General features: G+C 38.0%; 1 protein-coding gene across 1 annotated transcript in view; it reads right to left on the reverse strand.

The window, feature by feature from the left end:
• Positions 1-949: 949 nt before the first annotated feature.
• Positions 950-23,913, reverse strand: part of LOC145979621 (uncharacterized) — a 105,520-nt gene continuing 82,556 nt past the window's right edge. Inside the window, exons 5-6 of the mRNA XM_083112585.1 lie at positions 1,951-2,101; positions 950-1,068 (exon numbers count right to left, since the gene is read on the reverse strand). Coding sequence (XP_082968711.1) covers positions 950-1,068; positions 1,951-2,101 — 270 coding nt within the window. The remainder of the gene's footprint in view (positions 1,069-1,950; positions 2,102-23,913) is intronic.

The raw sequence follows: 23,913 nt of genomic DNA on the forward strand, positions 1-23,913 counted from the left end.
ACAACAATAAGGGGTCATGAAATGTTCTTATTTATTTATATCTATTCATTTGTTACGGGTTCATTGTAATTATGGTGTTACGGGTGCTTATGCTTATTGATTGATTCAGTGCCTTGCGTGGGAGTTTCCTTTTGTGCTAGAGGGGGGAGTTTGTGACGTTTTTCCCCGCAAACTGTAATAAAAAAGTATTACGTTAATTTATTGCGTGGAAAAGCCCCACATTTCCCCTCATTCTTCGGTACGCCAGTGCGTCAGTTTGTTTTTTGACGACTAGTTGGTCGATTCACCGCTAGAGGCGCTCAGTGCAATTTTCCCTTTTGTGCGTCTACGATCGACAGCAAAAAAACAAGGTTCGCCAGTTGCACGGAAGACTGGAAGCTACGACCTCGAATTGTGGGAGCGATGAGCAACTCGTATCGTTAGACATGCCTCAGTCGGGCTCTCGATGATCTGCGGTGAAGGGGACCACATTTTCTTCATTCAAACACAACGTGGAGTTTTTCCCTTGTTTTCGCACTAGAGTTACGAACGATACATGGAAGTTTCAGTTGGTTCTTTCGGAGGAATTACAGTAAGCAGTGGATACGACCAGGTGGATCAGTTTTGACAATTGGCCGTTTTGATCGTCGTTTTCTCCCGTGTTGGAAACGGAACCCCGAATTTAGAAGTCGTAATTTGGCAATTACGAGAAGGAAGCACAGAGACGACAGGACAAGATACCATGGATGATTGTGGATAGTACTATTGGAAGGTCCCGTTCGGTTCTCTAGTAATCGTCTCCGATGAGCCACGCAGTCTAATTGGTCCTGTTTTGAGGTATGTACTTTTGCAACCATTAACTCAGTGAACAGTGAAGTGTTTTTTTTCTTTACGACAAATGAAAGTGTCGCTCAGCAACTAATCACGAGTTGCGATACGTCTCGCCGAAACGTCAGAAAAGAAAAAAAACTCAAATGAGAAGTTCGTCGTCGTTTTCCTCCCTTATTTGCATTGCGTGGTCGCGATTGCTCTGATTGGTAGTGACATGACCCTGGTCCCATTCATTTTTACTCGCATGGCAAGCACTGACTGCAATTAAAATAAAAAAAAAAAGGAAAGGGGAATGCAATTGAGTAATTTTTGTTGGCATTCGAATAAATGAGTAAGCACCTTATGTATTTTGACGAAAAGAATAAGAGCATCAAAGGAAACGGGGGGTTACTTTTTCCCAAGAAATGTTGTGGTCTTACAAGCCAAGAATTGATATTGTAAGTTTTAACGGTGTTTTTTGTACCGTGGTACGTTTATATACATGTGTTATTCGTTCAACTAATTTATTATATTGTTACGATTGAATAATGACTTATGAACATTTGTCCAATTCATCAAAGAAAGAATTGTTGTAGTTTCATGGATGTATTTGTTATTTGAATGAAAAGAAATATTAACCATACTTCGTTGCGGGGTTAATATAATAAAAACTGACCTCGCGTCGCAAACTAATTTTGTAGTACGTCTTTGTTTGCCATACTAGAGAACTGTACCTTACATTATAAATTGTACAAAAATGAACTTGTGGTTGTTCGAATATGGAGTCATGGCTAAATTTACGTTCTAATTTAAGGTTCAGGCGATCATAAGAGAAAAAAGAGGAAGGGGGACAAGTTTTGTCGTCAATACGAAGAAGTCCTTTGTTTAACGTGACTCATTATACTCATTTATTTGGTTCTCGCTTGGGACTGAGGTGGTCGTACAAAATACGCTCCATTAACCTCATAACAAACAACAACATTTGTAACTGTTAGGTGGGGTAAGCGTAATTCGCATCCACGGCCTCCCTGCACGTCTTCTCACGTTTATTGCTAATTAATCGAGCACCCGCCTAATTCGTTACATTACTTAAAAATAAATAAATTAATACAAATTAATACTTTACTTGGAAATAATAAGAATATTTAAAAATAAAATTACCATATTTGATTACAAGCGTTTTTCGTCCATGTTGGTCTCGGTGTGGTAATTGGTATATCAATGAGTCTTTCACAAATTTCAGGTATTTTTCAAGGTCAATCCTTTTGTAAACATAATCGTACTCTTTTTGATTAGTGTAGTACCGACGAACCTGTAAAAACGAAATATTAGACTTCAAGTGCTGTGGTTTAGTGCACGACAGAAAATTGTAGCTTGAGCATGGACATTTTTTTACATAATATAATAATTTATTTAATTATTTTAAAACTTATCTAACCAGTATCTAATTTAGTTATGTAAAGTTTTAATTTATCTATATGTTTCTATTTTAATTATTGGAATACCGTGAATTTTAAAATTCTTCTGGTTAATCGAAATGATGAGAATGCCAACTGAAGTTACTAAAATGCACCAGAAAAATAGTAGAAATTTGAACAATATGCCGTGGAAATGACTCATATGTTTGGTTGTGTGATTGTTTTAACGTTCGATGGAACCACATTAGTATCCACACACAATCACATTCCAATTTTGTGACGCTAATAGCAAGGGTCACAATATGCAGCGATATATGTGTATTGCAACACATGTATAGCTTTCTGCCACTGCCACAGCATCGATTCTAATTGAAAAGTAATTGACGTCTGATGAATTCAATTTAAACGGTAGTTTTGAATAAACAAAGCGATATTCGGTTCTACTTAAAAAGATTCTTCTTAGAAATTGCAAAAATATGGTCGAGTTTGGGAGTCTTCGTTCAAAGATATGGTTTTTCAATATGAATATAATAATTGTGTCGACTATTCACGTCCTCTTCATGAAAGAGCCTATGTGAGTCACCAATCGAGCGACCTGCCACTTCCCTCTAAAAATTGCAAGGCACATTTTAAATTAGAGATTTTTTATTTGGATTGTAGTTAATAAAGTATGGATAACTTAATTACTTCTCCAGCAGAATAACCTAATGACAAATAATTCTCAACATTAGACCGAATACAAGAGATTACGTAATTTCGCAACATCAGTCTTAAGGCAAGAGAAAAAAGAGTGTTTCGAACATATCATAAATTCGTAGTAAAATGATTTGAAGGACATATGGCAACATATGCGGAATTGAAGTTATAGTGGTAACAACAAAATCGGGAAACTTCCTCCCACATTAAATGATGCATGTTCTAAATAATCACTTTGTGAACGTATGCTGCGACTTGAAAATAAACCACGAGAAAGTTTCTCTGCAGTGTGACCGTTTTTACGCTGGCTGTTTCAGTGAGAGTGCGGGTGATTTCAGTTTTCATGAAGTGGATGACTCCGTTGTCAGAAAATCCGTGTACAAAATCCAATCGAACGCGGCCGGAGTTGACGGCATATCTGTAAAAATTATAAAACTCTCACTTCCCCAAATCCTTCCGCCATTAACGCATATCATTAATTATTCCCTCATCACAGGCTGTTTCCTGCATGCTTGGAAGGAAGCAAAGGTCATTCCCATACTTAAGAAACAGAACCCGAGCTCTGCAAATGACATTCGCCCCATTAGTATTTTTCCGGTACTCTCAAAAATCATTTAAAAAAATAGTAAACGATCAAGTTCGTAAGTACATTGGCGACTATAACATTCTTTCCCCGCAACAATCCAGTTTTCGTCCTCACTATAGCATGCAAACCGCTCTCCTTAAAGTGACCGACGATATTTTCCATGCAATGGACAAATCCCATGTAACAATGTTAGTTTTACGTGACGTCAGCAAAGCTTTTGACACGCTAACACATATACTAATTCTTGGAAAGCTACAGTATTACAAATATTCCCCAATAGCACTCAAATCGTTCGAGACGTATCTCCGTCGAAGGCAACAGTTGTATTAACAGATAAACTTTCATCACCTCTGATAGTGAATGCTGGCGTCCCTTAGGTTTCAATCCTGGGTCCTTTATTATTCACGTTAGCAGCTGCTGACTTGATTACGTCAGTGAAATATTGTAATGTTCACCGTTATTGTATATATCGACAGGTATATTTAATTTACAAAATGCAATTACACTATTAAATCAGGACTTGAAAAATATAAGCATCTGGTATGATGGATTTGGTTCTAAATTCAAATAAATCTACATTTACTATTATCGGAAACAATTATCTCCTGAAACAAATTAATCTCAGCAAATGCAAAATATTAATTCAAACGCAGAACAGAACATTCACACAAATAATACGCAATTTGGGTTTGACCCTGTGACACGTTCTATTCAATTTGACGTACGCGTCGTATTATTATACTATTAATATTAACTTAATAATACTCAGCGGTGAACGATGAGACTCGGTGAAGTACACAGACTCCTCTCAGGTACAGGGGTAGTGTTAGGCAAATACAATATTCACAGCACAGAGAAATAAAACCACATTACTGCAGTATGTATAAACTGAAAGGTTTTATTCTTTATTTATTGTAATTATAGTGCAAATATACTTGAGACGAAGGTGAGGATTTCGCTTTGTCGATGAATTGACTCAACTAAAACGCATAAACTCAATGCGTGGCTATCGGCAAGCCTATGATCACATAGACCTAGCTTGCGCCCCGAACTACCACACCAAGAGATATGCAATGATAACGGAGCCAATATTTGCTCTTTAGCTTTTTATTTCCAAATTACTCCTTAGGCTAGCTTTATTATTTAACGTAGAATGGTTGCAGTATTGTGCATATCATCAATGCATGGCTATCGGCGTACCTATGATCACATAAGCCTAGCTTGCGCCCCGAACTACCATACCAGGATGTATGCACAACAAAGAGGAGTTCTTTTTAAGTGTAAAAGCTTCGACGATCCGTGGCGAAAGTGTGATGATTCTTACGCGATATCCTCGCTTTTATACTATTTTTGAGAACACAGATTAAAGTACAGATGAATCACTCACTATTTACAAAAGGATGCTACAACAAAACTGACATCTATACATGTTTAGAAATACAAATTAGTATAGTGAACTCTCGCAAACATGACGATACATTAAATTACCCATAATGTAGCATAAAATACAATAAACATTAAACAAAAGATATACATTACTAATAAGGCGCAATATTACGTAGAATAACAAGCAGGTTACGCTTTCTTTCACAAAATAAATATATTAGTGACACATTTTCTACTGATGACGTCACACAAAAATATGGATCATATCATCTGCCCCTTCTTTTCGAAAACTAAGTTTCAGGAAGGAAGTTATCTACCTGGAGGAAACTTAGTTTTAAAGTACAAACTCTTTCTTTTTATCCTCCGAAAAACGCACCAGTTTTAGGTTATCCAAGTTAACCTTATCATATAATTCTTTAGTCCTTGGAATTAGCAATGTCACAACATTATTTTCCACTTTGTCTACTAGATAAGGTCCTATCCACAACATAAATAACTTTTGAATGGTCCTATCTAGTGAGGAGCTTAAGGAATGGTTTTTAACCATCACGAAGTCTCCAACTGTCACTGTCTTGGTGTTTCCCTTCTGTTTTAAATCCTTCGACAGCTTCTTCTTCTCCCTGACTTGGGCTAAGACTAATTTGGACTTCCAATCCGGTTGGGCTTCTTCCCGTTCGGGCCAATTGAAATGAGTTAGGATCTCTCTGGGTATAGGATGATTGAAGAATAGTTCAGCAGGTGAATATCCAGTTGTTTCGGAAATAGAATAATTAATTAAACAAACAACTTTTGATATGTATCGCGACCAAGTCTGATGTTCTCGATAACAAAATAAACGAAGTAATCTGACTAGCTCTTGATTTGCTCGTTCTACCATGTTCCCTTTTGGATTGTAAGCTGTTGTGCAAACATGATGGATACCACGGCTTTTGGTAAATTCCTTCCACTGCTTCGAGGTAAACTGAGCTCCTCTGTCGCTTAGGGTAAACGTAACGTTTGGATAGTGAGCAAAATATCCTCTCTGAAGCGTGTTTATAATTTCTGTGGTGCTGGCAGTCCGTAAAGCATATGCGGAGACAAAACGTGTACCCACATCAATAAGGCTCAAGATGTACTGGTATCCATTAGACCGAGGAAGCTTCCCAATCAAGTCCAGAGAAAGCATCTCATGAGGTTGCTTGGGACTGATATGAAGGGTCTCCTTGAGTATCCCTAATTTGTCTGGTTTACTCTGGGCACAAATTTCACAATCTCGGATGTATTGTATCACGTCATCCTTCATGCCTTTCCAGAAGTATCGTACTGCAAGTCGCTTCAATGTCTTCGATACTCCAAAATGTCCAGCTTCATCATGAATTATTTTCAAGAGAGGTTGCTTCATTACCACCGGAACACACAGTTTCCAAAGGGACTGATTGTCTGATCCTCTCTTAAATAAAATTCCTTCTTGAATGCGATAGGAACGATGCAATCTGAGGTTAGGTTCCTGAGAATTTAGAGATTGGAGTAAATTTTTGCAGAATTCATCTTCAGATTGTGCCTCTCTCCACTTGTCGACGTCATCTATTTCTCCTCTTTCGGCCCACAGGTAGTTTATTCTGAATGTCTGCTGGCTATTTTCAGGTTGAATCTGGGGTATATCATCAGCAGGATACCGAGATAAAATATCTGCCAGATCGTTTTGGCGACCAGAGACGTATACTATTTTATACTGGTACTGTTGGAGTTTTAGAGACCAGCGAGTCAAACGACTGTTCCAGTTACGGAAGTCTTGTAATCATACCAACCCTTTATGATCACTGTAGATAGTGAAGGGCCTACCTTTCAAATAAACAGCATACTTCTCAACTCCAAAGATTATGGCCAAACATTCTAACTCATGGATTGAGTAATGGCGTTCGTTCTCCTTCAGTTTTCGGCTTGCATACTGAATGACCTTCCTCTCTTCACCATCCATTTGGAAAAGAATACTACTCAATCCTTTCCCAGAAGCATCGCATTGAATACAGAATTCCTGTTCAAAATCAGGTTGTGCTAATTCAGCATCTCTTACAAGTTCTTTCTTCAGTAGCTGGAAACTTTGTTCTTCCTCGTCTCGCCAAATCCAACGTTGATTTTTACCTAACAGCTTGGTGAGCGGTTCAGATTTAGCTGCAAAATTTTCAATGAACTTCCGCCTCCAGTTGGCGAGGCCAAGAAATTTCCGAACATCCTTTCTAGTTTTAGGTTTAGGAAATAACTTAATGGCGGAATTTTTGTCTGGTTGGATTTTGATAGCATCTCCAGAAACAATGTGACCCAAGTAGGTAATTTCCTTTTTGACAAATTCACATTTTCGCAGCTTTACAGTCATCCCCACTTCTTGGAGTCGCTGCAACACTTCGTCCAGATGTTCGAGATGCTTGGAGAGTTCTTTGTCGAAAATCAGCAAGTCATCCATATATTGAGTTAGATACTCTTCGGTTTCAGGACCAAATACAGCATGCATGGCAGCTATGAAAATTGACACAGCACTAGAGATACCAAAAGGCATTCGAGCAAACATCCACTGACGTCCTTTATAGGTTGAAGGCAGTACATGGTTGGCAGTCAGTTTTTACAGGGATCTGTAAATATCCAGAAGCCAGATCCAGATTTGTAAAATAACGAGCACCTTTAAATTTTTGTAAGGCATCCGAAATGGGCTCAACTGAATTCCGTGGAACACGTATAATTTTATTCAAATTTCTGAAGTCAATGCATGGGCGTACTGTACCGTCAGGCTTGTCGACTACAATTAAAGGGTTCAAGTAAGGGGAATTACAAGGCATTATAACACCCTATTGTCTCCACTTTTCTAATTCTTCCTCCAGGAGTTCCCTTTTTGCTATAGGTATGGGATATGGAGATCGATACAGAGGTTCTGTGGTGGTGAGTTCAATCTCACACTGGAAGTTTTTAATAGTACCTGGTCTCTCGGAAAATACATCTCTATGCTTCAATAAGACTTCTTTCAATTGGCTTCTACCCCTTTCACATAAAATCTCATTCGCATTGACCTTCTGCAGAATGTCGTCAGGACTAGCCGTCCACTGATCGACATGGGAATCTTCACGGACATTCCTTACATACGTCCCTTTCGAAGATCCATTATTCACGAGGTCCTGCTCTACCGGAACTCCGTCTACGGTGAGGGATAACTTCTCGCGCTGTAGGTCAACTCCTGCTTCATATTTCCTGAGGAATGGGTAGCCCAAAATAAAGTCAGCTTCGAGACCCTTCAAGACAAACATGTCCTCCAATAAATTTCTTCCAGCAATCTCCAGATATACTTGTCTACATCCTACAACTCTAGTTTTGTTTCTCCCAGTGAAATCAGTCAGCCTAACATCTGGACATGTTTGTAACTGCAATGATGGCAGTTTCTCTTTAATCTTCTTCCAAATGGCGTAGCTCATGAGATTACATTCGCTGCCAGTGTCCAGAACACAAATAAAATCGACGCCTGCTACAGTTGCTTTAATTAACGGAGCCCTGGGTAAATTTTCCTTTCTAACTGCCTGTTGTAGTGCTTTCTCTAAACTTTGTTTTCCTTCATTGAGAGTCAGCACAACAAAAATATGATTATCTTCACTATTTATATCGCTGTTATCGGTTCCCAGAGAAGTCCAAGATTTTAGCCCAACCGTGATCGGGAACGAAGAATTCACGTTGGGCGACTGGCTAAATCCGACTGCATACCACTCGGATTAGCACTTGTCGATGGTGCCCAACAAAAGTCTCTTGTTATGTCGACACTTTGACGTTGCTCGTTCGTCAAACGTGAAGCAGAAGGTTCAAACGGAGGCGCCGTCGCTCTGAAGTTACTGGGTTCAGAGGCGTTACGTGAAGAGTCACGGGAATGGTCTTCTGGATCAGATCTGGAACGACGCGGCCCACGTGCGTAGTTGTTCCTGCCATCCCTTCTAGGAGGATTATATCGTCTGTTGTAATTTGAATATCCATTCCTCTGGTTCTGCATAACTTGTCTGACTCTGGGTTGTTGGTTTCCACTTCTATTTTGTCTGGGAGCATTTCCCTGGCCTGCACCTTCCCTATTCCACACAGGCTTCCAACTGTCTTGCTCTTCAAGCACCTCGAATCTTTTCAAAAAATCAGCAAGCTGTCGTACAGTTCGAGGAGAATTATCCAAACTCAGACTGCGGGCTCTATATGGAAGCTGAGAGATAATTAAGTTCACTATCTCGGGTTCTACATAACGGGCAGACAGATTGCGATAGGCTGAGTAAATGGACCATGCGTATTCTTCCATACTCATATCAGACTGCTTTGAATATCGACGAGACCTCACTGCCGTCAGCTGCCTCTCTTTGGCCTCTTCAGAAGCATATTGCTTGCGAAAACGGCGGCAGAAATCGGAATAGGACCTGAACTCCAACTGATTTGCTCGAAACCAATGCTCAGCCTGGCCTTTGAATAACCGAGGAATAATTTCCAATCGGTATTCGTATGGAACTTGCATTAAATCAAAGTTGATATTGAGTTCTTTTAAATACTGTTCAGCATTCTGGGCTTCCAGGTCTCCCTTGAACCTGGACAAGGAATTAAGGTCTGCCATCCTTGGGGTTCCTGTCGTCGTTGATCGCTGAGTTCGCGGTGGCGACTCATCTGACCCGCTTTTCACATTTCCATGCCTTCGTGTTCGCTTCCTGATACTCGCTTGATACTGAGAGTCAGAGCTGGTGCTGGAAGAAGAGGAACTGCGATCTTTCTTCCTTGCTAGACGTTTCCTCTTTGCCCCTTCCTCCTAACGACGTTGCCGTGACCTGGGAGATTCACGCTCTCTGTAACCTTTATCATCGCCCGAAAGACTGAAGGTAGGTGGAACTGCAGAGACCACTTCACTAGCTCTTGAATCAGCAGTAACTCGTGGGCGACATACTTGTTTGTCTTTTCTAGCTCTCTCTCCACCTGTTCTGTCCATCGCTTCATTTAGTTCAATGTTAATGGTTGGCAACACTGCACTCTCAACAACTGCAGACGGGTGACCAGCTGTTCGAGATCCAGTTTCTGTTTCCGTTTGGCGGGTAACGTGCATGGTCTCTAACTGATTCGTAAGTTGTTCTACTTGAGTTTTTATTTCCTCAACGTCCTTGCTTCTTTGAGACACAACTACGGAAATCTGACTAATATTTTCTTGGACCTCAGCCCGGAACTGTATTTTGTCAATCTCGGCCTCGGCCAACATCTGTTCTATTGTCAGCTGTTTTTCGATAATCCTATTGCACTCTCCAGTGAATCTCGAGTTAATATTCTCCACATCTGTGCGAACATTTTCCGTCGCTTTATTTACATCGGCTGCCAAGCTGCGCCGGAAGTCATCAAAGTCTATCTCTCTAGCCTGCCGGATTTCTTCAGAGAATCGAGCCCTAGTTTCCTCGTTCTCAGACTTCAGTTGTTGAATCTCACAGGCCATCTCGCCTATTTCAGCTCTTAATACTTTTATAGATTCATCGTGCTGCTTACTGATATCATCCTTTAGCAACGCACATTGTCTGAGGATATCTTCCTTTAATATGTCAGATTGTCTACAGATATCAGCCTTCAGTGCTTCTGACTGTTTACACATATCAGCCTGCAATGTTTCAGACTGTTTGCAGATATCGGCTTTCAAGCTGGTAATGGAATCAGCTTGCTGTTTAATATCAGCCTTCAGTCCTTCAGACTGTTTACACATATCAGCCTGCAATGTTTCAGACTGTTTGCAGATATCGGCTTTCAAGCTGGTAATGGAATCAGCTTGCTGTTTAATATCAGCTTTCAGTGCTTCAGACTGTTTGCAGATATCATTGCTAATATCAGCCTGTAATTTCCCCATACTTTCGACTTGTTGTTTGCTAATTCCTTCAATCATTGCTTTTAATGCTTTGAACATATTTAATGGATCAGATGAACTATCCGTAGACAATAATTCACAATCTTTACAAACCAAATCGGTAGACTCGTGGCTTTCAGTTCGAATATCTAGGCCACAACATTCAAAATGTAGAAGCTTTGTACATTTCTTGCACACAAATGTGGTTTTATCTTTATCAATGTCCCGACAACAATCGGGAACATTAAGTCCTGAACTCGAAGTGAGATTTTTATTTGCGCTACGCAAATGCTTCTTGTCCATATCGAAACAAAATAACTCTGTGCTTTTCAATAAATATGAAAGTTCAGTGCTCTTGCACAATTAATCTCAACTTTAAACAATTGTCTTGCCCTTGTACACTACAAAATCGAGCCAACACGTTGAGCTGCCACTTGACACGTTCTATTCAATTTGACGTACGCGTCGTATTATTATACTATTAATATTAACTTAATAATACTCAGCGGTGAACGATGAGACTCGGTGAAGTACACAGACTCCTCTCAGGTACAGGGGTAGTGTTAGGCAAATACAATATTCACAGCACAGAGAAATAAAACCACATTACTGCAGTATGTATAAACTGAAAGGTTTTATTCTTTATTTATTGTAATTATAGTGCAAATATACTTGAGACGAAGGCGAGGATTTCGCTTTGTCGATGAATTGACTGAACTAAAACGCATAAACTCAATGCGTGGCTATCGGCAAGCCTATGATCACATAGACCTAGCTTGCGCCCCGAACTACCACACCAAGAGATATGCAATGATAACGGAGCCAATATTTGCTCTTTAGCTTTTTATTTCCAAATTACTCCTTAGGCTAGCTTTATTATTTAACGTAGAATGGTTGCAGTATTGTGCATATCATCAATGCATGGCTATCGGCGTACCTATGATCACATAAGCCTAGCTTGCGCCCCGAACTACCATACCAGGATGTATGCACAACAAAGAGGAGTTCTTTTTAAGTGTAAAAGCTTCGACGATCCGTGGCGAAAGTGTGATGATTCTTACGCGATATCCTCGCTTTTATACTATTTTTGAGAACACAGATTAAAGTACAGATGAATCACTCACTATTTACAAAAGGATGCTACAACAAAACTGACATCTATACATGTTTAGAAATACAAATTAGTATAGTGAACTCTCGCAAACATGACGATACATTAAATTACCCATAATGTAGCATAAAATACAATAAACATTAAACAAAAGATATACATTACTAATAAGGCGCAATATTACGTAGAATAACAAGCAGGTTACGCTTTCTTTCACAAAATAAATATATTAGTGACACATTTTCTACTGATGACGTCACACAAAAATATGGATCATATCACCTGGATCAAAAATTAGACTGGTCTAAACATGTTCTGAAACAGTGTGGTAAAGGATATTAACTGCTAAATTGCCTTTACACGCATGTTTACTTTATTTCACCCAAAATTTAATTAAATTTGGTCCAATCTTTAATATATCCTCTTCTCGACTATTGCGACGTTGTTTGATACGTACCCGCACATGTAAACCTTATGGCAAATGATTGAAATAAGGAATCATAGATGGCAGCACGCGGAAGAAATATTAGGATCGCTGATTATAATAACAATGCGCATGCGAATTAAATGAAAGTGTTTGTTGAACTGAAATTAATTGTGCTTACATAAATTTATGAACTGAGATAAACAATGGAGATGGATAAAGGCGAGATAAAGAAATGATCTACACGTGCGGCATATGTGGTTGTTTGTAAAGATTAATGAAGTTAAAAAGGGATTACAATTTTCTATCTCTATCGTCTTACTAGGAACGAGCTTTTCTACTAGACATTTTTGGGTTATTGTCCCCGGTGTGGCGCCAACTCAGTGGCGGCCCCAAGCACTTCCGTTGCGGCGCATATATTGCTGACCCGGATCAAGGTTGAGCGCTCGACAGGCGGCGCCCTTCCATTAACCCCTTTTTTCTGCTTGTATTAAGATATTGCACAGCAAAAGATTGATTCGAATTATTGTTGTATCTTTGAAAAAGCCCAAAAAGCAAGGGAAGATACGGCAGTCAATCCAATGTCTAATAGATGAAAGAATTTTGTATATAGGTTACTTTGTAAATAAGATATATATTTACTAGAGGAATAAATATATGAAAGGCACATGATTTCATCAATAGAAGAATAAGTATATTGATTAGTAGAAGAAGATACCTATTGGCAAATGGAAGAAGAAGTGTTTTAAATACAGGGTAAGTCAAAATGATGGACCCGATTACAGAAATTTATTCTGTGAAATCTAATAAACATATGTTATTGTGAGACATGCGCTTCGAAAGATTAACTTTCAAAGTTTAGTTTCCATGCAGTGTTTCCACTTTCTACCGCTAGGAGTCAGCAGCGAGCAGGAAAATGGCGTTGACCGGAGAACAGAGATCTTTCTGTGTGCTTGATTATCATGTGAACAAGTCTGTGATTAGTGTGCAACGGCATTTCCGTACCAAATATCGGAGAGAACCACCTACGGGGAAGGCCATTCGTAAGTGGTATGAACATTTCAAAGATTCGGGCTGCATCTGTAAAAGAAAATCGACTGGCCGTCCGTCGACTGAGGAAGAGACAGTTGAACGAGTGCGCACATGTTTCGTGCGAAGTCCACGGAAGTCCACCTACCGGGCTGCGAGAGAACTTCAACTTCGACAGAAAACTGTCTGGCGGGTTCTGCGGAAACGTTTACAAATGAAACCCTACCGCTTGCAACTAGTTCAAGCCTTAAAAGACACTGATTATGCTTTGCGCGCGTCCTTCTGTGCTGATTTCCTCGCATTAATGGAAACGGATGGGTTCTCTGAGAGGTTAATTTACAGTGATGAAGCAACTTTTCACCTTTCAGGGAAAGTGAATAGACACAACGTAAGGATTTGGGTAACTGCTAACCCACATGAATTTGTGGAACACGAACGCGATTCTCCCAAAGTGAATGCCTTTTGTGCCGTTTCCCATGAAAAGATTTATGGGCCCTTTTTCTTCCATGAACGTACTGTGACAGGACTTGTTTTCCTTGATATGCTGCAACTATGGCTCCTTCCACAGCTTGCAGAGGATAGCGCAGATTTCATTCTCCAATTGGATGGTGCCCCTGCGTATTACCATGGCAGCGTTCGGGACCATCTCAATGGGGCATTGGAACAACGTTTGATAGGCCGTGCATCTCCGGAGGATCGACCTCTCCTTCATTGGCCACCTCGTTCCCCCGACTTGACCCCATGTGATTTCTTCACGTGGGGTTTTGTCAAGGATCTAGTTTACGTACCACCACTTACAACAACATTGGATGACCTGTGTACCCGCATCACAGCAGCCATTGCTGCACATGCTACACAAGGTTTGGCAGGAGATAGACTATCGGCTTGATGTGTGCCGTGTTACGCGAGGTGCTCACATAGAACACTTGTGATTTGTTTGAAAAAAACTTTGACAGTTTACCTTTCTTATCACATGTCTCACATTAACATTTGTTTATTATATTTCACAGAATAAATGTCTGAAATCGGGTCCATCATTTTGACTTACCCTGTAATACGAGAAGAAGTATATAGAAGAATAAGTATATTTATTAATAGAAGAAGAAGTCTACTAACGAATTGAAGAATAAATATATTGATTAGTAGAAGAAGAAGCCTATTGACAAATTGAAGAAAAGTGTATTATAAATAGAAGAAGAAGTTTATAGAAGAATAAGTACTATATTGATCAATAGAAGAAGAAGTTTATAGAAGAATAAGTATATTGATCAATAGAAGAAAAAGTTTATAGAAGAATAAGTATATTGGTTAATAGAAGAAGAAGTCTACTAACGAATGGAAGAATAAGTATGTTGATTAGTAGAAGAAGAAGACTATCGACTAGTAGAAGAAGAAGCCTATTAACCAATTGATAGAAGAGGAAGTATATTAACCAATTGATAGAAGAAGAAGCCTCTTAACGAATAGACGAATCAGCCGATTAATTGATAGAAGAAGAGGAAGTCTTTCACATATCCATAAAGAAGAAGAGGGAGCCTGTTAGCAGACGGAAGAAGAAGCTTGTTAGCTAAATAGTAGAAGAACTCCATCACGTATCCAGAAAGAAGATGAAGAAGCCTCCCAGTAGATGAAATATGTTTAATAGAGATATATATGTGACCAAGAACAAAGAGACAGCTTTAAATACAATCCTGCATATAAATTTAATGTAATATGAAATTTAAGAATATACGGTGCATTGTACCTTCTGTAGTAGGTTAAACAAGTAGTTTCCTTTGTTTTTTTTCTTCCTTCTATCATAAGTTATCAATCAGTTTTAGTTGCCCTGGGAATCTCATGTTTTACCCTGGCCTAAGCCGGACTGGTGTCACCCTCTCCGGGACGTGGCATGTTTACCGGCCAAGAATCACAAAAAGGCTCTCAGGCAAAATTCAGAAAGTCCAAAATGCATGCATGAGGTATGTCTACAGATTTAAAAATCACGAACACGTTCTCTTTGTGCTTAATCAACACAAAATTCTCAACATGGCAAGACGGAGGAAACTGCACATGACCTGCATTACTTGCAATGTTATAAATAAAAACATCCCGGACTAGATGAGTATAAAGCTTAAAGCTACGAGTGGAACGCACTCATACTCTACCAGAAACGCCGCTAATCTCCATACACCTCGCTGCAGAACCTCTGTTTCGCAATATTCGTTTAGTTCCGTGGCACCTAAAATCTGGAATGCACTCCCGATCGAAATAAAACTACTGAACAACAAACACTTTCGTAGGGCAGTATATGATTCACTAATTGATGATCAGAAGTAAAGTAAGACCACATATGATTAAAAACTTTTTCCCGTGAATTATTGAAAAAAGACTGGACCGAAACTAATATGGCCGCGGTGGATCAGTCGGTAACGCGTCTGACTACCATGCTAAAGGTCCCGGGTTCGATCCCCGGCCGGTTCAAATCCGGGAACTTTTCTAACGATGGAAGCGGCCCCGGCGCCCACCCAGCGTCGAATAACATGGGTACCTGGGGGAAACCCTGGGGGGTAAAGGCGGTCAGGGGCGTGATGCTGATCACATCACCCCCATTCACGACCGGATCAAGAAAGTGTGTGGCGTTACCCCCACACCCCCTATACGCCTTCATGGCGTAGTGCTATGCACAGGGGAACACTTTACCTTTTTTACCGAAACTAAGTAATTATACATGTATATTACATTTTTTTTCATTTATTTGCACACACGCACTGTATATAAGTATTTCGTCATCTGTTTTATTTTTGTGATTTTCCTTGTGTAGAGTAGTTTATATATACACTGTGTATATATATATATTATTTCTGTAGTGTCTTATAATCTTCATGTATATTAATGTACCTAGGTACTCTGCTACATCTTTCTTTGTCGGGTTAGATCAGCATTTGCTGAACCTCATTGAATTGAATTGAATTGAAATAATGAAGAGATAGTTCAAAAAATTGAGTATGAAATGTAGAAACCAGGTCAGAAAATCATAATGTTCTGGTTCATAAGCTAACCCAAATGGTGCCAGGAATTTTGAAAACTCACGATGGCATTATTGTGTCAGACTTCGTATGCAAAATGCTTAATAACGAAGCAAAATAATTCTTCATTTCAGTATATTAATTGCATGAACTGAGAACAATAAAGAACGACAGTTTTTTGAACATGCACTCATCTGAAGTCTGCCTGGATTGAAGTCTCTACCCAATAATAATAATAATATTACAGATAAAGGGTTTACTGTTAGTATTATTATTAGGTTATAATGATTACTATTTATTTCCATAATGAACTTTATGTAGACGGTATAACTTCACCTTCAAACATTTCTAGCAAAGAGTTTCCTATTTCTCTTACATGTTCCGATTATTATCGATCATATTAAACAAATCGCATATGACTTATTGACAATTACGACGTACTTTCCCGTTCGACAAATAATTAATTGTTGTTCTTATGATTTGGAATGTGTTTGTGGTGACCGCAGATAAACTTCATTTATTATCAGTTCACCATACTGTGCTGGAATATACTTGCATTTTGGAAATGGTTCGCTAATTAAGATTTCAAGTTCATTTCTTAAAATCATTTTAGTTTGTGGAAGACTTATCTTATAATATTGATTTCCTAAAATTTTATCCTCATGTTTAATGGGATAAAGTAAGTTGAGTGTAACTGTAATAAAAAGTTATTGAATTATGTGCGTCTACTAATTTCTATAACTTACAATAAAAAAATTATACTATTTAATAACATTGTTTAAAATTTATTTAATAATAATAAATTTTCAGTAATGTACCTGGCTCACTGTCCTACATAAAATACTAAACAGCTTATGATTATACAAAATTTAAAGTAATTTTATTTGTTATAATATTTCTCATATAATGTATCGAATCCTTAATGTAATTACCTAAGGATATTTTAAGACACAATTTCAGTAATAAACTTTTGGATCTCACCAGTTCCATTGCGCTTTCTGGATAGAACTTGCAGGGCCTGAGGAACTTTATCAGAAACGTATCATCCATGGGACATTGAAGATTCGGCTCAACTAAAATATAAATAGTAAAATTAATCATCACTTTCAGATATTTATCGAATTTATAGATTTCGTAGTTCTAATATGTACGCACACACATAACTTAATAGTGTAATAATTTCATAAAATTTAGACACATATAAAATGCTTTTTTTTGCAGCAAAAAAAAAAAAAAAACAAACAAATAAAAGCCCTTCGGAAATGATTTGAACTTTAATTTGGGATTTAATTCTTATAACCTTTGTGTATTTGCTTAAATATTTTCCTACAATTCAGCAATACTTGCTTACCAAATCAATTTTTATTAATTGCATCCAGAGCACTGTAAAGTTGGTCTTTTGCCTACCCGCTGTTTCTTGCCGCTAGAAGAGGTTTACCTGCTCCCCCGGCCCACGGAAAGGAGTCGACTTGCGTCTTTTCCCGGGTTCCTCGTCTTCAATGCGCTCTGCGCTTACTGGGCAGAGCTGGGCATTCAATAACAGCCCTCCGGCAGTTTCTTGCTTCAGGCGTTCCTTCACCACGTGGACAGCTGCATCCAGTGTCGCCTACTTACATAGTTCCTAAATCCTACGAAGTCCTGGTAGGAGATTTCTCATCCAAGGAGAATTTATTTAGTTAGCTATTTCAGTGTAAGCAGTTTTTATCTTATTGCCAGGAATTGCACCCAATATTACAGCTTTATTTATTTAAATGAATAATCTTGCAAACAAAAAACTCCTCATCTAAAACTATTTGTTTTTCATTTAATGGTGTCTTAACCAGGCACGCAGTGGCGCAACCACATTGCTCATGAACCTTGGACGGAAATGAAGTCTAGCGGGGGCCAAAGGGGGGAGGTAAAGGGGGCAAAGGGGGAGGTAAGGAGGGTAAACATTAAAGTACAAGAAAAATCAGGCTAGCAGAATTTAAGAGTAGCAGGGCTAAAGGATACTCACGATGGAATTAGTTTTCATATTTTTCTCACATTTTCCTTTCAGACTTCCATAGCAGCTGCAGAGTGGGAACGGAGGGGCAATTGCAACCCCTTCATTTCAAATTTTGGGAAAGTAGAAATCTATTATAATATATTATACTGTTTCATCAAGTTCAATACGGAAGCTAGGGGAAGCGGAAGTCGGCTCTAGGCGCCGAACAATCTAAATGAAAAAAGTTTTAAAACAGAGAATGCCATGGCTGCCCGTGATATTATTTGCTATCAATGTTGGTTTGTAATGGGATTGATGAATTAATTATGTAATATATTTAAATAATATTTATGTATTAAAGAAACTTTGAATAAGTACACAATTTAGTGTTAACATGTTGCATATGTATTTTCTTATTTTACGTCGCTCTATGTTGCATATGTGAAAATAATATATTGTAGATGAAAATTTTACATGCCATATGTACATTCGGAATGTATTTATGATGCACTTTCTATCTTTCAAAAATAGTTTGTGTGATTGTTTTCCATTATTAGCTAATGTGAAATTAAAGTGTTGAAAAAATATTTCAAACCCGTTGTTTCAACAAATTCGTTAGAACGGACTTCTACACCCTTTTTGCATGATTTATGACGATAATAATGCCTTTCATGCTACTTTATTACTATTATTGTTATTGTTGTTGTTCGCACGTTTATCCAGGTACTTGCCCCTCCCCGAACGAAAATTCGTGGTTTCGCCTCTGCAGGCCCGTAGCCAGAATTGATTGCCGGGGGGAGGGCGATCATGGGTTATCAGGGAGGGCTTCACAAACCAAGTTCATTTTTAAAAGTTTAATAGTGTTATATGAAAGTACATTTATAAGTATGAGTGTGTGTGTATGTATGTATGTGTATAATCATTAAGTTAATATAGGACACAGAAAATCTAGAAATATCGTTCAAATACTTACAGTGTATTTTCAATAACTTCCCACTCATAGCTGAAGCCGAGACTAAATATTCTAATAACTTCCTGCTACTTTGACTTCGACTCGTAAATCAGATGAAATAATTTTACGCCTGTATGTTCTTTGTATTCTGTGAATTTAAGGTTTATCAAATTTTGAGCAAAATAATATCTGTAGTCTACATTTTCACTCGTCACTGCAAATAAATTTTACAAAGTAGCTTACTAAACTTCAGAAAGGGGGCTGGTTGGGTACGGCCCTGGTGTTCGCAGTAGAACAGTGTGTTGATCTACTCGCGACCTCCGTGTCGAACGTGACATGTTCCAGTTCTGCCCTGGATTATTGGTTGTTTACGACATATTCTTATGAAGCATATACCACAGAAAACCTATTTCAATGTGTGTAGGGAAAAGCAGCACCATTCTTAAACACATTTCATTGGCGATGTGGCTTACGAAGGTTTGAGTTCCCTTTCGAAGTAGTGATAATCTATTGCAGTTGGTAACACTGGAGACAGGTGTGCGACCGGTGCAGTTTCTACTCGAAGCAACTACGTCATACCTGCCAGGAACGATCTGGGCAGATGAACAGGCAAGGTGCAGAAAGCGAGGTGTTGCGCAGGTTACATGACTTTTTAGGAGCGATGTCTCGCGAACGGGTCTGCTCCAGGTCTTGTGCAAGTCTCTGATCGTATCCTATTATTGGAACGCCTCACACATGCATGACTTCTTAATGATCATTAGAGGTACCTTATCTTGAAACTAGCCTGGCCCCTGGCGGAGTTATCACATTGCGCTAGTCTCGGGTTCTAATCCCGGAATGGCGCGAATGTTGTGCGTGTCCATTCATCAATTTCATCCTATCATCATCACTCATCCCCATCTTTGCAAATTAGCCAAAAGTGGCACAAAAAGCGAAGTGAAATAAAGTGAAATAAATCAAAATCTTGAAACTAAGCCAATTGAACTATCAGAACTTATTAGGTATGTTCCTTGTAATCAATTTTCTATTTTTTAACTCTAGAGTTTATTGAATCACGCGGTTGCAATAAATAATATTGACTATATACGGACTCATAAGAATAGCGTTTCCCCCTGCATAATGCTGGTGGAATGATAAATAAATGATAGCTATGCATTATCTCACTTTGCAATCCGAATCAAGTGAATGCAAACTAGAAGTACAAAATATTGAGAATCCACGTATGAGATGTTTAGAAATATATCTTTAATTCTGAGTTTGATTTATAGTATGGCGATTCCCTACGTAGTCATAATCAATGAAGCAATGTGGCATACAGCTTAAATCTTACAAATCATTGTGTAACTAACCGACCTTCTCAGATTCGACTGTATTTTCTTGCATTAATTGCAAATTTCTCATGCAGACATTCATATATTGAAACAAAAAAAGTTGTTAGTGCATTTACTGTTGGTGTCCTTTCCTTAAAACATCAAATCTCACAACAACTGGAAGACTTGATTTGCAGACAAAGACGAAGTAGTAGATCACCGATGGTTTGTTGTGATTTCAAATATTCACTTAATCATTCCTTTTATAACACTGATGAAACATTTTTTTAATATTCAGTTTCAAATTGTTTTGCATGTCAAACATCACATAGCACGGGAGGGAATTTTAATTTTTAAAACGTCATATGTTAGCGTGTTACGTAACACATGGCATGATTTGTCCTGAATCGGTTCTAAACTTGTAGAAATTGTAACTTCACGCACAAGAGCTCTGAATTCAATTATTATCAGTTGTTTCAGTTTCAATTGTAGAGCGAACGTTCATTTCGAATATTTTATATAAATGAGTGATATTATCTTTTGAAGCTTTAAATACATTGTTTTAATTGAGCATTGATTACAAAATGTGTAATACATTTTATATTTTCCAGTTACGGGATCGTCTAGGTTCTATTGATTCACTTCTAAGAAAATGTGTTTGTTACATGTCAGAATTGTCCCTGACTGTCCCAGTGCTGTAAAGGTATTTTAAAATGTCTATTTCCGCGCACCAGTAATCATTATCTAGTATTATTACGGAAGATTTTCAATATGATGGAGTAAATTGTCTATATCATAAATCACATATTAAGATTTTTCCTTTGAATTTGTCAAGAAATTTATTCAATTAGATAATAATAAATATACGTTTGATGCAATAATTATTGTCTTATGGATTTTTCTAAGTTAGTGTACGTTGCCCAATATTGCCTTATTCCACAATGGATTTTAATATTTAATATAATTTCCCTATTTATCGATCCGTTCGTATTAATTGTATTAGAATAATTCAAGAAATTAGAGGAATATTTATCTTTCTTGGCCTTTTTTCGACTAGTCAGTTCTTTCATCAATTACAAGTTATGTAATTCAATTCTAATTAAAATACTAACATTCCCTTACCTCCAATAAGGCGACGTAATTCTTTCACACCTTCCTGAACTCTTCCTGGTGTTTCCTGCAATTCTCGTTCAGCAATTTCCATGAATTCTGGAGGAAGGTTTCCATATGTTTCCAACGAAACGCTCTCCTGCATTGTTGTCATAGTTGATACTGAGTTTTGAAGAAAGATTATTTTCCTATTATTTTATACATTACATGCTACAGGCAGTGCCCAACTCCATCAAGACCTTGCACACAGTTCCTAAATATAACCCCAATAACCCCCTTCAATAATTTTGATAAATACGTAGTAATGTATCTATCTCTAACTGGTTAAAAATTGGCGATATGCTACTTGCCTTTGACTCTTGCATCTCCTTAACCACGTACTTTATTTAATGTGTTTAATACAAAATTATAGTTGAAGTGATACTTTACAATCTCAAGGGGTCCCGGGTTCGATTCCCGGTGGAGGCACATAGTGGTTCGGATCCCACTTTAAACTGTAGGTCCAGTCCCGATTAGCATTATTGTGCATAAAGTGAACTTAAAACACCAAATCAATCAATCAATCAATACTTTACAATCATGTGGGTTTTGTTGTCTATGTTAAGAGAATGTAGTCCAGACAGAGATTTGCACAGAACTTCATCTCAACAGAATTTAATTTACGAAGGTTAATCCCACTATTCCTCTATGTGTCTGAGAAAATCTCTAGAAAAGTGACATAAAATAAAACAAATGTAAAGACGTAGAGATATAACTTTCATGTGTTGTGAATCTGGACGAACCTACCTTACATTAACAAGGACAATCCTTGGAACTAAGTTCGAGAATCTTCTCTGAACGTATTCTGCAACAGCAACAGACAAAACCAACCAGAACAGCTGACGGAGTTCAAGGAATGTGAAGAGCAGCTACGAAGCAGATAAACAAACGAAGGCTGGAATGTTGACCTTCCTTATCCTGTTAGATAATTATCCCAGCAGGTTACAATAACAAAAAAGTATAGAGTGAAATGTCATACATTTTATGTAGTCGCATGGAAGTCTTTAGAGTGATCTACATCAAAAAGATTAAAATACAGTCTACTTCTCACTAATGATGATTAGGTAATCAACTTACCTAAGACTGGTGGTCCAAATGGCAGAAAGCGAAACATAATAAACCTAATCAATCAACGATCATACGGATCCGTTAATGATCCAGCGATCAAAGATTTCCATGCCGAAATGTATGCGGCCTTGTGGATTAAAGAAAGGCCATTCTGCAACTGACCAACCTCACCGAATTTGTATTGAAGTGTTTACAAGAAACTTGTATAGGTAGGTTAAATGGACATAAAGTTTGAACTTGGTAATGGAAATTTGGAGAAGTCTTCGGTGAGCTAGTTTGATAGCTCTTTTGTGTACGAATTCGGGAGTTCTTAGAAAGTAAATACACTTTTTATAAATTACGTCACAAATGTATTGAGTAAGATTTAATGACCTAGGTTAGAAACAATGTTCTAAGTACTTAGAACCTCAAGGTAATAGTTTAGTTTCCTGACTTCTAACATGATGCAAATTTGCATACCCATAAAATCTACTTCAAAAAATGTAATCACAAATGCGCCACTTAGTGTGCAAACGGCCCCCACCTGAGATAATATAAAAAAATCTTGTAATTCGAATGGTGAAATTCTGGCGATTATTTGTTAGAAAGAAAATGTTGTTTTCTAAAATTTACAGACTGTCAGTTACAGCAATTAACAGCTATGTCCAACAAAATAACGAGGGAACGTTTTCACAAGATACGATAAAATGATGTTGACTGCCGTAACTCCGTAACTTGGTGTATGAAAGGGTGGTCAGGATGGGATTGGGAAGAAAATATTAATAATTCTGACGTTCGGGACTGAAAAATTCTCCATTTCCTGACCAGGTCGAAAACATTTCGGAACGGGAAATTTTTTAAATATTCCGGTGCGGTGAAAATCTGGAATTGTACACACTATTTCCTCTTCACGTGATTGTGTTTGCAGTTCTGGAATAATATCTCTTCATTTCAAAAACATTTCATACACTTGTAGACTTGTGCAGAAAATATGAAGAATTAACCTAGTTTGAATAAGAGCCTTTGGAATTTATCGGCTGTTCGGAATTACGAAAAGTCGGAATCTGACCTTGATCATTCACATCCCGTTATTTTCTACAGTACCCTTCGACATGTAAAAACATGAATCAAAGGTACCATAAAGAATATAGATTTAGCGCTCTCTGATATCTGTTTGTTGTAAAAAAGTAC

This window comes from Lepisma saccharinum, chromosome 26 (assembly GCF_977018435.1).
Source record: "Lepisma saccharinum chromosome 26, izLepSacc3.1, whole genome shotgun sequence".
In the NCBI taxonomy this organism is placed as follows: domain Eukaryota; kingdom Metazoa; phylum Arthropoda; class Insecta; order Zygentoma; family Lepismatidae; genus Lepisma; species Lepisma saccharinum.